The following is a 15,959-nucleotide window of genomic DNA, read 5'->3' on the forward strand; positions in this document are numbered from 1 at the left end:
CTGTCCACACGGGGGCGGCAGAGGGCGGAGAGAAGCAGAGGGCAGGAAATACTCCAAGAAAGGTTTCCCAGGAGCAGCACCCACTGGTTAGAGCACAACCCAGGACCAGACACTTTTAGAGAGAGTCCCCAGACACAGAAGGAGAGACACGGGTACGGCGCACGAGGGACGGGGCCGTCCTGCCCGCACAAGGAATGACTCCGACCCCCGACGCCACACAGGCAGGCTGTCCGTGGGCCGCACGGATGGGAGCCGCGAGTGCGGGGGACGCTAGGGATTCAGATGAGGAGCGTATCCTGCGACATCCGTGACAGGGAGGGGGCCCACACCCCACTCACTTGTACTTATTGTCCTCGGTCGGCTCCACCTTGGGAGGGGACTCAAACCTCGCGTAGTCCTGGTCGTACCACAGCTGGTAGAAGTAGGTCTTCTTGGGGACCGCCGGCAGCATGGCCTCGGGATCCATGCCTCCCTTTGGGGACAAAAATGCATGTCACCCACGACACGCACGGCGGCGGCGCAGGCGCACGCAGGGCGGGCGCTCACCTCCATGGCCCAGTTCTCCGAGGGCTCCTTGTAGATGACCTTGACCTTGCTGTGGATGTAGGAGAGCTGCATGTCCTCGCACTCATCCACCAGGAACAGCTCCAGGGGGTCCGACGTGGCCCCGAGGACCGTGTCCGTGCCGGCGCAGAACCAGTGCGCGTGGAACATCTGCCCGTTGCTGCTGTCCTCCCACAGCGCTGTCACCCTGGAGTCCAGGGGACGGAGCCAGCTGAGCAGCAGAGCCCTGGGCACATCTACCCGGGCAGCTGCGGGCTCTGTCTGGCTTTATTCTGCCTAAGCAGCCATCACCTCCTCACTCATGAGAAAGGAAGTGGGCTGAGGCAGGGGCAGGGGCAGGAGGGCCACGCACCTTGCGAGATACAGGGGCGTTGAGGGGTCGTCTGGGATGACAGAGACGCAGTCTCCCACCTCCAGGGTCTCTGCGTCTATGCACACCTGCTGGTAGTAGCTCTTTTTCCCATCGGTCTGCGAACGAGAGGGCGAGCTCGGTGAGGGACCTCGTCGACCCAAGTCTCCAGAACCGTGCACACGAGACTCGGGGCTGCAGCTCCGGGCCGGAGTGTGTGCCCAGCATGCACAAGGCCTCCGTCCAACTCTGAGCACCCCACAAAGGATCCAAGTAAAGACATGGGCCGTCCTCATTTCACTGAGACGCCACGAGCTGGGCATGGGGGGCCCCCACTGTGATCCCAGCACTCTGGAAGGCTGAGCAGGAGGATCACAAGTGGGAGGTCAGTCCGGGCACCTTAGCAAGACCCTGCCTCAAAATGAAACTTAAAAGGTCTGGGGCGTGGCTTGTTTGTAGAACACTTGCCTCGCATGCAAGAGAACCTGAGTGCCGCTCCCTGCACCGTGGGGAGGAAACAAGAAAGCAGCCATGAGCTGCCTGGGCCACCTGCGCCCTGCGCCGCTGCAGGTCCCCAAGAGCACATAAGGACCTAGGACCCTGAGTTACCTTGATGGCTTCCCCAACCCAAGAGATCCGGTTCTTGTTCTGCTTCATCTTCTTGTTCTGATGCATTTTCTTGGGCGATGGCATCTCCGGGATGTCGTCGTCCACTTCCTCGTCGTCCTCGGCCTCCTTCATGGCCATGTTGGGACACCTGCAAAGCCACTTGTTAGCAGCGCGGCCCCTGACGCGAGCAAAACCGAGGCGGGCTACTGCAGGCTGGTGGTGGGGACAGGCCTGGGGCAGCCCTGGAAGGCACCCAGCCGCCCTGGGTCTCAGTCCCGCGCCCGCCCCTGCGGTGTCCGCACCTCCTCTTCAGGCAGGCCTGCTTGCTGCGGCCGCTGCCCCCGAACTTCACCATGTCCTTGCAGGCCTTGCACTTGCCGCACTCGGGCCGCTGGCAAACCTAGGAAACGCGAACAGGCAGGTGATGCAGCCACCTGCATCTGCTCAGTTTTGATGCTTTTCCTTTTTCTGTATCGGGGGACTGAACCCAGGGCCTCACACAGAGCCACATCCCTGGCTGTTTTGTTTTTCAGACAAGTTCTCACTAAGTGCCCAGGTTGCCCTCAAACTCATGATCCTCCTGCCTCACCTACCCAAGAGCTGGGATCCCAGGAGTGCACCACCATTCCAGCCAAGTAAATTAAGATCTTTAAAATATACACATTCAGGCCGGGTGCACACACCTGTAATCCCAGCACCCAGGAGGCTGAGGCAGGAGGATCACCGTGAATTCAAGGCCAGCCTAAACTGCACAGACACCTAGTCTTTAAAACAACAAAAAAGCGTATGTTTGATCTTGACAGAAGTACACAAAGTGAGTTAGGAACAAGACCGCTCCTACCCTCCTCCCGATCAGCACAGGTTACACCACCAGCAGATGTGGGAAGAGGGGACCTGCCCAGCTCCAAGGGTCACAAATAGCAGCACCTTGGAGAGCAGCCTGCAGATCAAAGTCCATCCACACCCCAGGCTCCGCCTCTGAGCGACAGACTCCAGGAGCCACGCCCTCCCGAAGGCTGCTATGCAGTTACTGACAACAACAAAAGTGCCCTATCCCTGAGGACTGGGTGGGTACTCGCCGGGCCCTCTGTATCTGTGCCTTCTGCACTTACGGAGTCAACCAGCCCTCATGAAAGCTGGGGGCAGAGCAGAACTATACTGGTGAAAGCTGTAATCCAGCTCCTCTGGAGGCTGAGGCAGGAGAACCCAGTCTGAGGCCAGCTTTGGCAACTCAGCGAGGCCATGTCTCCAAATTTACCAAAACAAAACAGGGCTTGGGGATGCAGCTCAGTCCTAGCACACTGTGGGGCTTCGTTCAGTCCCTGGCACTGCAACACACGTGAGAAGCGTGCTGAACACACGCAGGCGCTTCTCCTCACAATCCGCACAGCACAGCGCAGCAGTTACCTCCGCAGCGTTTACACTGTCAGGTCTCAGTCATTCGGAGTTTTGGGGCAGTGTGGACAGCACAGGCCCCGCCTCCACCCCAGCAGCCTCAGGCCCACACAGGCAGGCGCGGCGCACACAAACACAGCCTGAGCAGCCAGATTTTGGTAACCAAGTGGGGGTGGTCCCGGAACCAACGGTGGCACACAGAGCAGTTACGAAAGCTTAGCAAGTTCTGCTGCTATCCACACTTAACAGCACCAGGAAGCTGCTGTTGTATTTTTAAAACAAGCACGAAGCCGGTCGTGGTGGTGCACCCGTATAACCCGGGGAGGCTGAGACAGGACTCCCACCAGGGCGACTCAGTGACTTTGGTTCAAAAATAAAAAATAAGACACGAGGATGCTGATAGGTGGTAGGGTGCCCTGTGCTCAATTCCTAGTGTGCAACTAGATTAGACACACAGACAGGTAAATGACAGATGGGCAGTAGAGTAAGAAAGTTATAAACCCTGGACATGTGGAATAAATAAAAATGAAATCCAAACCATAATGGTGGGCCGGGGATACAGCTCAGCGGCACAAGCACCTGTCTGGCAAGTGCCACGTCCTGGGTTCAATTCCTGCTACCCACCAAAAAACAAACAAACAAAAATGCCAAACAAAAACCACAGTGGTGAGGACTTGCGCGTCCCTGCTAAAGGCGGCCACGGAAGACAAAGCTACAGCTCTGGTGCTGCTGGCACGCAGCCTCTCCAGGCAGCTCCCAGCCAATGTCACCCAAGACCCTAACACAGCCGCTCTCCAGGCCGCAGGAAGCAGGCGAACTCCTCTAAGGCACCTTCCATCGCCCCACAGGATCAGGGCGCCTGGCTGCAGCACCCCTCAAATCCAGGATCCACAGGCGCTCCCCGTACGCAGAAGGGTGTTTACACAGAGCCCCCTCCTGCAGCCTGACTCGGCTCTGCTGGCTTCTACTAACATGATATGAGGCCTATGTACACAGTTAACATACCGCGTCTACTCACTACAGGTGTAATATATATATATATATATATTTATATATATAGTTTGTTTCAGGGTTTGTTTTCTTTTAAAACACAGTCTCACATAGTTCAGGCTAGCATCCAACTTGCAACTGTCCACCTGCCTTAACCTCCCAAGTGCTGAGATCATGGACATGCACCACCATGCCTGGCCTTGTTTTTTGCTTTTTGTTTGTTTGTTTGTTTATCCATTTATTTATTTTTTTGGTTTTTTTCTGGTACCAGGAGTCAAACTCATGACCTTGCGCTTGCCAGGCAGGAGCTGTGCCGCTGAGCTAAATCCCTAGCCCTTGTTTTTTGCTTTTTGAAACGGTCTTGCTATGTAATTCAGGCTGGCATTGAACTCACTAAGTAGCCCAGGCTGGCCTTGAACTCACAGCAATCCTTCTGCCTCAGCCTCCCCAGTGCTGGGATTACAACCATGCACCACTACGCCCAGCTAAATGTAGTATTTTTGTCAGTCTCTATCTGAGGTTGGCTACATTCAGAAATGCGGAACCTACAGATACAGAGAAACAGCTGCATAGATAAACACTTCACCAAAAGTGAGGTCGTGCAAGGCTTGCAATCCAGGCCAGCCCTCCACCCCTTCCCTTCCACGTTTGTCCGTGAGGCACACAGGCCCCCTGGAGCAGAGCGCTGCCTCTTTCTCCCCTGCTCTGCTGAAGGACAGGCTGTGTCTGGCAGCCAGCCTCAGGAGCGCAGCGAGGAGGGCGCTGTCCAGGATGCGGCCGGCAGCCAGCCCAGGCAGGGTTACCTCACACACGCCACAGCGCCGCCTTTTGAAGGCATTCTCCTTGTCCTCTTTCTCGTCCTTTTCAATCTGCTCCGAGAAGAAAGTGTCAAAGATCTCGTAGACCAGCTTGGTGGTGGTGGCTTTTGTGGGTCCTTTGTCCTTCTCCTTGGCAGAGTGCCTGAGCCTGACCGTCTGCCGCCTTTCGGCTCGCCTGAGAGAGAGGGGCCGCCGTTGCAGAGGACTGGGAGCGGACACGGGAACCTGCCCTTTCCGGTCCCGGCCCCAGCCCGACTCCCGCTGCGCCCTTACCTCTGCCCCAGGGTGACCCCTGCCAGCTTGATGAGGGCTCTCATGCAGGGCGACAGGAAGATGGGCTGCTCGTCACTGTCCTTGGCATCGTCGTAACTCTCCACTTGTCCCACCACGAACTGGGCGTGGCGGAGCAGAGAGTCCTCTGTGAACCGGTTCACGTTGATCATGGAAGGGGGGACAGTGGTCTTTGGAGGAGAAAAGAAAAAGGGGGGCACAGGTGTTTCACTTGTGTCTTCTGTGCAGTGCTGCGCTGGAAGCCAAGGCCTCACACACGCCAGGCAGGCGCTCGCCACCGAGCTCGAGCGTAGGCAGCCCTGTTCCTCTAATAAACAGAGCCAGGCTTATGGCAGCATGGGGGGCGGGGAGCAAGTGGGCACGAACTCGGTGAGGAGCACGGGGAACCTCTCACCTCAATCTTGTTGATCAGGTCCTCGTAGGTGGCGTCAGGATTGCCCTGCAGGAACTCAATCACGATCTTGCTAATGTAGATCTTCTCCTGTATCAGGCTAAAGATGGGCTCGTAATCTGGGCTGGGCTCCATAAGAATGTACTCCGCAAAAGCTGACGGGAGAACACGTAAGTTTTCAAAAAAAAAAAAAAAAAAACAACAAATTAAGGTATAATCATCCAGTCAGGGTCATTAGCACCTCTGTCTCCAGTGCCTATCTGCTCTCTGCGCACATGACTTTAAGAGACGGGGTTTCCCTCCGTCAAGCAATCCTCCCACCTCTCCCTCCCAAGCGCTGAGGACCTCAGGTGCACACCACCCGGCAGGTCAGAGCAGGGAGGAGCATGTGGAACAGTCTAAAATCATCCCACAGGGGCCAGGCATTTAGCTTAGTAAAATAAGCACTGCCTGACAAGTGCAAGGTCCTGAGTTCAATTCCCATTACCAAAAAAAAAAAAAAAAAGAAAATCATCCCACTTAAAAGGGCTGGGGATATAGCTCAGCGGCACAGCATTTGCCTTACAAGCATGAGGTCATGAGTTTGATTTCCAGTACCACCAACCCCCGCAAAAAAATAGGACACCCACTTAATAAAGGAATAAAATAAAATCATTCCACAAAACAATGGAAAACACAAAGCACCACCTGTCACAGCTCATTCTGAAGCTGCCTATTCTGCTTGAGAATGGACACAAGCTAGGCAGGCTTTCAGCAAGCTCATGTGCATCTTGGAACCTGCTCTGGCTCTGAGCTGCAGGGGTATGAGCTGCTCTTAAACCTGGCCGGCTGTAAGTAGCAGGAGAGGCTGCCCTGCTGCACTGAGGCCCCATGGTGCCGTCCGCACCCTGGGCGGGCAGAGCCCAGGCCCCCTTCGCGGCCCCGGGCTACCTGCAAGGCGCTGCACCTACCCGTGCTGAAGCCGATGAGCGCCTTCTCGCCGCCATCGTAGCCTGTGATCCACCATTCATTGATGGGGCCGAGATTTTTGCCATTAACGCCACCTATGAGCATGGAAGGAAGTTTCCCGAGGGAAAGGCAACAAGCCCAGGTCCCGTCCAGAAGCCCGGAGGGCGCTCCGAGACCCGGCCTGGTTCCTGCTTCCCACCGCTGGCCCAGGTGGTCACTGCTGGAGCCACTCTGCTGACAGCCACGGCGGCAGAACCTGGCGCCCACACGGACAGAGGCGGCAGCTCCCTCGCGCTGCCACTTCACAAGTGAGCTGGGTGTGTTTGGTTTTAAGCCACCAACGGGCCCCAACATGACCCTAGGGCACTGCACACACCTTCTAAAGATGGGTCTTCTTCATAGATTGCTTTCGCTGAGCCAGAGAAATAGAGTTCCACGTTCTTCTCGATGAGGCCGGTGTCGATCGGGCACAGGTGACCTCGCTTGCAGTACACGCTGGACAGGCGGCAAGAGGCACTTCTTAGCTACCCTTGAAGGTGACCACGGCACGGGGCCGGCCCAGGCAAAGGGGACGGACTAAGTCTAAGCCCAGACCAGCCATCTCTCTGGTGGCTGGACACTAGGCAAGTACCGCGCTCTATCACTCGAATGTTCTCCCTGCCCAAGAGGGCGCAGTCTGCCCAGGTGGCCAGGAAAGGTCAGCAAGAGGTCCAGTGGGAGAGGCCCTGCCCGCCACAACAATCTGCTCACTCATCTGTGCAGCCATCGCCTGTCCAGCTCTAAGACCTCCTGTCACCGGAAATACAAGCTCAGCCCAGCAAGCGGTCACTCCTGACCCCCAGGCCCAGGCCCAGGCCCCGGCATGGCAGGCAGCTCAGTTGCTTGTTTGGTTTTTTCCGGTACCGGGAATGGAACTCACGACCTTGCGCTTGCCAGGCAGGCAAATCTGTCTCCAGCTGAGCTAAATCCCCAGCCCCTCAGGCAGCTCAGTTTCTGACGGTTTCCCCGGGCAGCACGATAGCTTAGGTGAGCTGCGCTTCAGTAAGGAAATTCACTCGGAACCGTAAAGTAGGCCCAGAGCAGGACAGGAAGGGGCTGCTGGGGGTGCAGGGCAGAGGGTAGTCTTCTGTCTTCTGCTGGGGGACAAACAGGTGCCTATTCCTCCTACCCCAGGAATCATACGAGATAAACTCCAAACTGTTTAAGGGACACTGAATGCCGGAGCGGAGCACCCACCCACCAGTGCAGGGGCAGCAGAGAGCACGGTGGCAGCCCTGCCTTCTTCCTCCCGGGCTAAGGGAAAGGAGGACAGACAGGATGTGCGGGGGAGGCTCCATCCCCAGCCTGCCAGGCGCTCCCTTCCCAGAGGTGCCACTGGAGCCAGACTACACCCATGACTGGTCCCCGCCGGCCACACACAGCCCAAGGGCACAGCCGGCTAACCAGGCGGCCTGGCTCCCAGCCGGGAAGCTGTCCTCAGTGCCCCCGCAGGAGGGAGCCAGGGCTGTGCTGGCGACACCACCAGGAGGCCTTGGACTGCCACACACCCTGTCCACCTAGCAGGTTTCACAAGGGCCGCCGTGGGGCAGCCCCGGGACAGTGGGGAGACAGGAGGCACGGCCAGTAGTCAGTCACGGGGGAGACGCGGGCCACACACGACCCCAGCGATACACAGGGACCTGCCCGGGGTACAGGAGCCCCAGCCTGGCCACACACTGCTGGGACAGCAGCCTGCTGTCTGCTCGGAGACCTGCCCCACGCTTTGTTTGGGCCCCTGGCCCTCCTCTGGGTCCCTGCTCACCAGGCCAAGCGATCACTAATCCAAACCCGGGATACTCCAAAATCCGAACTGCCGAGCACCGACCAGCATCACATGGAAAATGTGACGTGACCTCATGTGACTGTGACCTTGTGTGACAGCTGAAGTCAAACGGCTAATGCATTAAAAATAGTGCACAGAACGACCTTCCGCGCACATGGCCGCAGTGGCTACAGAACAGCAGTAAACTCCAGTTTAGACCTGAGTCCTGTTACCGGGGCATCCATTACACACACACATAAATACTCTGAAATCCAAGAACTCTCAATTCCCCAACACTTCTGGCTCCAAGTGTTTTTCATAAGGGGTATTCAACCTACACTTCCTATCAGATGTCACTTATTTCCTCTTCCACTAAGGCAGGGACCTGCAGTACCAAATCCATTATCACCCAGATCAGCACCCAGCTCAGGGCTGGCCCTCATTTAACAGTATGACCTAGCTGGGGATGGTGACTCGTGCCTGTAATTCCAGTGTTCTGGGAGGCTGAGGCAGAAGGACTGCATGTTCAAGCCCAGCCCGGGCAGCCTTGTGACTTAGCAAGATCCTGTGTCAAAATTTAAAAATGTTGGGGCTGGGGATTTAGCTCAGTCTGGCAAGCGCAAGGTCGTGAGTTCAGTTCCCGGTACCGGAGAAAAACCAAAAAAAAAAAAAAAAAAATTAAACATGTTTAAAAAGGGGCCATGGATGTAGCTCAGTGTGAGGCCCTGGGTTCAATCTCAGATACTACACAAAACAGGAAAGTATGACCTTTGTGGTGTGCACAGACTGATGACTTAACGTTGAGAGTTGTAACCACCTAAAAACCAACAGAAACTTCAGAGCAGCCAAGGCCTATGCCAGCTCCACAAACGCCGCTGTTAGGGACTGGGGCTCAACACCAAGACCCTAGTGCTGTCACTCAGCCACGCCTCAGTGGTGCAGCCGTTACCTGAAGCACGTGAGCTTGTGCTGGGGAAAAGCCTCGTAGCTCTCAAAGCCAGATTCGTTGGAGTCAAAGATGGACAGCGCCTCGTTGGTCAGCATCTGGGGCTCCTCCAGCTGAGGGACAGGGGAGCATTAGGCAGAGGCACGTGATCTGGGAGACAGGGAGGGGGAACAATGCTCGGGCACTCACCGCATCAGGAGGGTGCTGCTCATACTTGAGGTCGACGTCATCTAGGTACTGCCCACACTGGACACACCTGGGGGGCTGGAGCTGCGGAACAGAGACGGGCTCAGGGGGTGGCGCCGGCAACACATGCCCCCACCCCACCTCTGCCACGATGCTTACCCTGGAGTTCACCATGGCCTTGCTTCGAGGCGGTTTCTTCTCTGCCCTGGGGAGAAAGCACAGGGTCGTTGGCTCCTCCATGAATTCAGAACATACCACAGTGGACCGTGGTCCCTAAGCCACCTGTGCCTAGGACCCATGACTCCAGTAAGGCACCAGGCACCACGTCACGGCTGGCCATTTACCCCCCAGAGGAATCCTGCCTCAGCCTGCAGAACCGGGGAGTCCTGGTCCTGACCTGCTGACCCGATGCAAAGCTAAAGTTGCTCTAGAATTTCACTAAAAACCTTTCTTTTTTTAATTTTGTTTTAGATAAGATCTTGCTATAGAGTCCAGGGTCCCCTTGAATTCACTATGTAGCCCAGGCTGGCTTTGAACTTACAGTGATCCTCCTGCCTCAGCCTCCCCAGTGCTGGGATTACAGGTGTGCGCCATCACACTGGGCTACCTTTTTAAAAATACACCTTTCACTGATGCCCATTTGATAAAATATTGAGTTTCAAAGAGCTATTTTCATATATCCAGGTACCATTCTGATCACACCCACCCTCCCTCAACCCCACCCCCTCTCATCTTTCTAGGACAGTCTCAACATTATGATCTGCTTTTTTTTATGATCTGCTTTGTAAAAAGACAAAAATAAATTCTTACGGTTCTTTAGGTATGGTTTTACGTCTCTTCTCCTCCTAAACAGAGGAAACAAAGAGGGATAAAGAGTAAGAAACGTGAAGGCCTTGAGTTCCTCCTTACTATCGCAGAATAAATAGAAGGCAGTCGAGGCAGCAGGGCCCACTCTGCAGTACAAGTCAGAAGAGCCGCGTGGCAACACGGAGGTGGTGGCCATCTGCACATAGCGGGGCCTCCCCAGAAACCAGCCCGGTGGCCACCTTGACCTTGGACTCCCAACCTCCAGGACTGAGAGCGGACGACATCTGCTACTTGAGTTGCCCAACTGGTTCCAGCGGCCTGACCTCACCAGCACATGGGGAAGTGGATTTTTAGACTCCTAGCAGGGAAGGAAAGAACTAGATTCTCACTCCACGCAATTCCTGATGAAATCACGGATGTGGACAATGACAGTTACAAACATTAAGTGAGGGCTGAGGTGCAGCTCGGTGGGGAACACTGCTGAGCATGCTTGGGGCCCTGGGTTCCAGCGCAGCGCCAGCACCAGAAAAAAAAAATTGAAGGGACTTCATGGTACACAGACCAGGCTGACAGGATCTAAATCCATGATCAATCCTCCACCACCGCCAGGTGAGGAGGCACATGCTTATAATCCCAGTATTTGGGAGGCTGAGGCAAGAGGATCATTTTGAGTTTGAGGCCAGCCTGGGCTACATAGGTGAGCTCAAGGCCAGCCTGAACTGCATGGTGCGACCGTCTCAAAGCGACCCCCCCAAAAAGAAAAAAAAATCTCCATTACCAAGACACCACAGCATCTCCTGAGGCGGTGCCACCTCAGGAGCTCACTGGAAAGTGACACAGAGGACCTCATATAGCACAATGGTAACGATCTGACTCAAGAAAGTGACACATAGCTGCAACTGGCCACGCCGCCTGCACTAGACAGGCCTAGGGACACCAGCTGGCCCAGCGCATGGCCTAGCAGAGCAGACGGCCTGAAGCAGGTCAGTGATTTACGCAGAGCAAGAAAACCAAAGAGGATCTGCGCAACTGCTTCGAAGACAACAATATGCAATGCTTTAACCACTGTTAATTTCTTATTATCCTGCTTTGAAACGCTGTACCACTGTTTTTACTGCATTTTTTCATCTTTCTCTCTTCAAAATAAAAAAAAAAAGAGATATTTAAAAGTCCCGACAGAACACCGCCATGTGCTGTACAATGTTGGAGTCAAAGGTGGGTCACACGCAGCAGGGTCCTAGGGTCCCTCGAGGTGTCACTGCCTAGTGATGTCACAGCCGTCTCCATTTGAAACCCCCCGCCGCTCATTTCACAGGATGCGTCGTCACCGTCAGGCAGCTCACAACTGCACCCAGCCTACATCCTGTTTGTGTCCATGACTCAAAATGTGAAGACCAACAGGAGCCGGCCGTGGGGCGCGCACCTGGAATCGCAGTCAGGCCCAGCCCAGGCAACTTAGTGACTCCCTTGTCTTCAAAAGAAAAAAATGGAAGTGCCAGGGAGACAGCTGAGTGGCACAGCACCTGTCTGGCAAGCACAAGGTCCTGAGTTCGATTTCCGGTACCAAAAAAAAAAAAAAGCCAAGAAAAAATACAGAGGGCTGAGATGTAGCTCAGTGCAAAGGTCCTGGGTTTAATTCCCAGTACGAGGGGTAAAAAAAATAGAAGAAAGAAAACCTGGGAAATGTAATTTGAACACAGACTAGATGTCGGATACTATTTTACCTAAGACACCGGGCATTACGGGCATTTCAAACGAGCCCTGCCCTCAGACTGCTCTCCTAACTCTGCTGGGATCTGCGGGCCAGATGGGGTGAGCAGGGCTGCGGCCGGCTGCACTGCGCTTGCCGAGAGTGATGAGGCCCATGCCATGTCTCCTCTGGGGTATGTTTGATCAAGAGCACAGAAGTTGTGGGGTTTTTTTTTTTGGTTTTTTTTTTAAATACACTGCTTTTTTTGGTGTAATGCTAGGGATCAAACCTACGCCCTGATGCATGCAAGGCTAGCGTACTACCACTGAGCTACATGCCTAGCCATTATAAAAATAAAAACTAAAAGTTTTAAAAACACCTTTTGAACAATCCCAACCAATGCAGCGAGATGGAAACCCAAGGCCTTACCCTCTCGTCCTCGTCCCTCTCCTCGGACGTGTTCGGCGTGGCTGGCTCACACTCCATCTCCTCGGTCCTCCGTTTGGGAGCTCTGGGGGATAAACACACAGCGCGCGTTAGTGAGGAGAGAGCAAGGGCTGATGACGGACCAAAGCCTCCCTGCTAGGAAGCAAGACCCTGCGCTCCGTGTGCACCCCCAGGGCCCGAGCAGTCCCCACATACATGGGGAGAGGGACACAGTAGGGACGGCCAGGGTTTGCATCGGCCCCTGGTCCCGCCCTGATGGATCCACCCTCCCACAGTGCCCCAACTGCCTGTACACCCCTCCATCACACCAGTGCTCCAGAACAGGGCTTGGGGACCGGGGGTGACCTGAACACTAGGGCCTCCAGCCACTTACACATCCCTGGGTTGACTTCTGGACCTCTGTTCATCCTGATGGGAAACGCGAGGTGGAGAGAAAGCAGAGCGGGTTAGTTTCTGAGCCACCCTGAGAGAGGGGATGCGCACACACCAGCATGGGGGTTCAAGGCCTCAGCCCCGAGGGTCCAGAGAGCAGGACCCCGGGCAGAGCAGGGGAGCACCTGGGTTGTGAAGTCCTCCCTTCCGGCCCCCGCCCTGAGAGCAGGCAGAGGCTAAGAATCTTCTACCACGCCTGGCACTGAAAAAAATCTAAACCAAGGAGTGGTAAAGTGCTTCCGTGAAAGGCCAGGTAGTCAGGGGTGGTGATCTACGCCGGTCATCCCAGCACTCTAGGAGACCGAAGCAGGATGATCCCATGTATGCACCCACCATGGGCAGTTTAGCGAGGCTGAGTACCAAATCAAGGGCTGGAAATGCAGCTCAATGCAAGGCCCCCGGTTCCATCCCCAGGGCCTGTGCACACACACGGGGCCACCCAATAAACACCATCAGCTTTGTGCGGCGCACAGCCTGTGGCACACTCATCTCTGCCACTCTACGGCATGAGAAAACCTTTATTAGAGAGCTTCACGAAAACAGGCAGTGGGCAGGATTTGGCCTGCAAGCTGGGCCCTGCCAACCTGTGCTCGAGAAAGCTTTACCTGTCCTTGGCTTAGAGGTGAAGGCTTCCTACAGACCGGCACTGGGGTATTAAGGAAAAAAAGGAATCGCCAGGCATGGTGATTCACCTGTTATCCCAGCACTCAGGAGGCTGAGACAGGAGGATCACTGAGAGTTCGAGACCAGCCTGTGCTACACAGTTAGCTCAAGGCCAGCCTGAACTACACAGCAAGACCCTCTCTCAAAAAGAGAAAAAAAAAGAAAAGAAACAAAAAAAGGAATCAAGCTTAGGAATCTGCTATGGAAAATCAAGAGGAAGTAGCAAGCTGGGGATAGTGGTGCAGGCTTGTAGTCCAGCACTCTGAGAGGGTGAGGCATGGGGATCACAAAGTTCAAGCCCAGGCTGGACTACATGAAACCCTGCCTCAAATATATTAAAAAAGAGAGGGAAAGCAGAAGTTGATTTTGCACACGCTCGCAGGCACGCGCACGCACACACGCACACAGTCCTCCCCACCTTGACAGTGAACAGAATGACTTAACACTTGCCATCCGTGCAGACGGTGTAGTGACAACACCACCTCATCCAAGGCAGGGGCAGGTGAGCCCAGCGCCCCGAGCCTGGATGCGGGGCTGGAGCTGAGCCCAGGCGCTGTCCTGCACCACCTTCCCCAAACACGTCCCGGAGGCTAAGGCAGCTCTAAGGAATCGAGGACTCGCCCTTACCATCTCCTCTCCTTCCACATCCATGTCTGTGTGAGTCCCGGGCCGGCCTTCCTTGTCCGCCTCCTCCTTCGCTCCCTGTGTCAGGGCTCTGCCAGCGAAACACATATATATCAGGCGGGCCAGGCTGGGTGGGCTGGGCCAGGCGCCGCCTCAGGCAGCCCCACGGGGCTCACATACCTAAGATCCCTCCCCAGACTCAGAGCGGGTCCCTCAGCCTCCATCACAGCAAGCCCAGGAAGCAATGTGACTTTAGTTTACCATCTGCAGAAACCCATCCACACATCCCATGACTCCTGTGTACGTGTGTGCCTGCGTGTTGCTGGGGATGGAGCCCAGGGCTTCGTGCCTGCTGGCCAAGGGCTCACCACTGAGCTACACGCTGCCCTCCACACGAACGTGAATCAGAAGCTGGGTGCAGGAGGGAACGCTTGTGATCCCAGCTACTCAGGAGGCTGAGACAAGTTCAAGGCTAGCTCGGGAAACTGAGTGAGACTGTCTCAAGGAGTAATGAAAGACAGGAGCCCACTGACTGCCCTGGGCTGACGGGAGCCCTGTCTGCCATGGAGGACGGCGCGGTGGCCTGTACGGTTCCAAGAAGCGGCTGAGTGTAGGCTACAGGCGCAACAACTGTGGACGGCTGACCACACTCGAGGGGCCTAGGGTCCACCTCTCCATCGGGCCCTGGTGCTCAGGTGGGGCACTCGGCCCTGTCCTTACCCACGCCCTGTGTATCTGCCCCAGCCGGCTGGCTTGAGAAAGCTCCTTGTGCCCTCACGCTCCGCCCCTGCCAAAGTGTGCCCCAGCTGACACAGGTGACAGCTACCAAGCCAGACTGCTAGGCTCAGGACAAACTCCTTCACGCCCCTGAGCCAGGCAGTGTCCTCACAACGAGGGTCACCCACGGACCCCCGGTCAGGACCACCTTTGCTCCTGGTACTAAGGCTGGAATGCAGGGTACGTGCAGGGAGCTGCATCCCCACCCCCACCTCCGTCCTCTATTAGCTTGTGACAAGCTCTTACTGAGTTGCCCAGGCTGGACTTGAACTTGTGATCCTTCTTGCCTCAGTCTCCCAGAGTGCAGGAATGGCAGGTATGCGTCACTGCACCCAGCTCACTGAGCGGCCTTTGACACAGAGCTATCTGACCAGGCCGGGTCCAAAGGAGCCATGGCAGACTCCAGCCTTCGCTGCAGTGGCTTGAGGTTCCCGAGTCGGCTCAGCTGTCCACGCGGCATGAGCATAATTAACACCTAAGCACCACTACCAACCACAGCCTGCCCAGAGCACGCCTGGCAGCCAGCACGGCTCACGAAGCCCAGAACGACGCCAACTGTACTTACGGCTCTCTGGTCTGACTTCTAAGTCTCCTGTCTTCCTAAGGGAAAGAGAAAAACCCAAACGTTAGTTTTCCAGTTTGAGTCTCATCTTTCTGTGCAGCTGCTACATAGAAACAGCACACCTGAAACTACCCCTAGGCTCATGGGGATGGGTAACGGCAGTCTGCCTTTAAGATGATTTGGGGGGAGGTGAAGCAAGCAGATAAGAGATTGAAGAAATTCTTAGGAAAGAGACCCTAAAACCCCACAGTTGAAGCCAATGTGGTAGGCAGCGTGTGCTTGCAATGCCAGGTACTCAAGAGGCTGAGGCAAACGGATTCCTAGTTTGAGGGCAGCCTGGAAACCTTAATGAGACCCCATCTCAAAAAAACAAAATGACCAACCAAGATTTATGGTGACTCACGCCTTTAACCGCAACACTTGGGAGGCTGAGGCAAGAGGATCACCTCAAGTTCGAGGCCAGCCTGAACTACACAGCCTAGACCCCGTCTCAAAAAACAACAAAAAAGCAACAAGAAAAAAACTAGGTGTGGTGCCACACGCTTGTAATCCCACTACTTGGGAGGCTGAGTCCAAGTCCCCAGCCAGGGCTACATCGAGATCCTACACAAAAGAATAAACACTGAGGAGACAGCTCAGTGGTAGAAGACCCCTGGGTTCAGTCTCCCA

At 55.4% G+C, this 15,959-nt stretch overlaps 1 protein-coding gene across 4 annotated transcripts in view; it reads right to left on the reverse strand.

The window, feature by feature from the left end:
- Dnmt1 (DNA (cytosine-5-)-methyltransferase 1) overlaps positions 1 to 15,959 on the reverse strand; it is a 39,851-nt gene that overhangs the window by 8,522 nt on the left and 15,370 nt on the right. For all 4 annotated transcript variants that reach the window (XM_005405582.2, XM_013505317.1, XM_013505316.1 and 1 more), the window contains 18 exons: positions 15,294 to 15,328; positions 13,955 to 14,042; positions 12,606 to 12,640; positions 12,215 to 12,296; positions 10,099 to 10,133; positions 9,448 to 9,493; positions 9,292 to 9,372; positions 9,106 to 9,215; positions 6,732 to 6,850; positions 6,358 to 6,450; positions 5,411 to 5,562; positions 4,999 to 5,186; positions 4,711 to 4,900; positions 1,825 to 1,922; positions 1,523 to 1,670; positions 917 to 1,032; positions 547 to 751; positions 339 to 472 (listed from right to left, as the gene is read on the reverse strand). In XM_005405582.2, the coding sequence (XP_005405639.1) occupies positions 339 to 472; positions 547 to 751; positions 917 to 1,032; positions 1,523 to 1,670; positions 1,825 to 1,922; positions 4,711 to 4,900; positions 4,999 to 5,186; positions 5,411 to 5,562; positions 6,358 to 6,450; positions 6,732 to 6,850; positions 9,106 to 9,215; positions 9,292 to 9,372; positions 9,448 to 9,493; positions 10,099 to 10,133; positions 12,215 to 12,296; positions 12,606 to 12,640; positions 13,955 to 14,042; positions 15,294 to 15,328 (1,955 nt within the window). The remainder of the gene's footprint in view (positions 1 to 338; positions 473 to 546; positions 752 to 916; positions 1,033 to 1,522; positions 1,671 to 1,824; positions 1,923 to 4,710; positions 4,901 to 4,998; positions 5,187 to 5,410; positions 5,563 to 6,357; positions 6,451 to 6,731; positions 6,851 to 9,105; positions 9,216 to 9,291; positions 9,373 to 9,447; positions 9,494 to 10,098; positions 10,134 to 12,214; positions 12,297 to 12,605; positions 12,641 to 13,954; positions 14,043 to 15,293; positions 15,329 to 15,959) is intronic.

This window comes from Chinchilla lanigera, unplaced genomic scaffold, assembly GCF_000276665.1.
Source record: "Chinchilla lanigera isolate Chin_1 unplaced genomic scaffold, ChiLan1.0 scaffold00094, whole genome shotgun sequence".
Taxonomy (NCBI): Eukaryota; Metazoa; Chordata; class Mammalia; order Rodentia; family Chinchillidae; genus Chinchilla; species Chinchilla lanigera.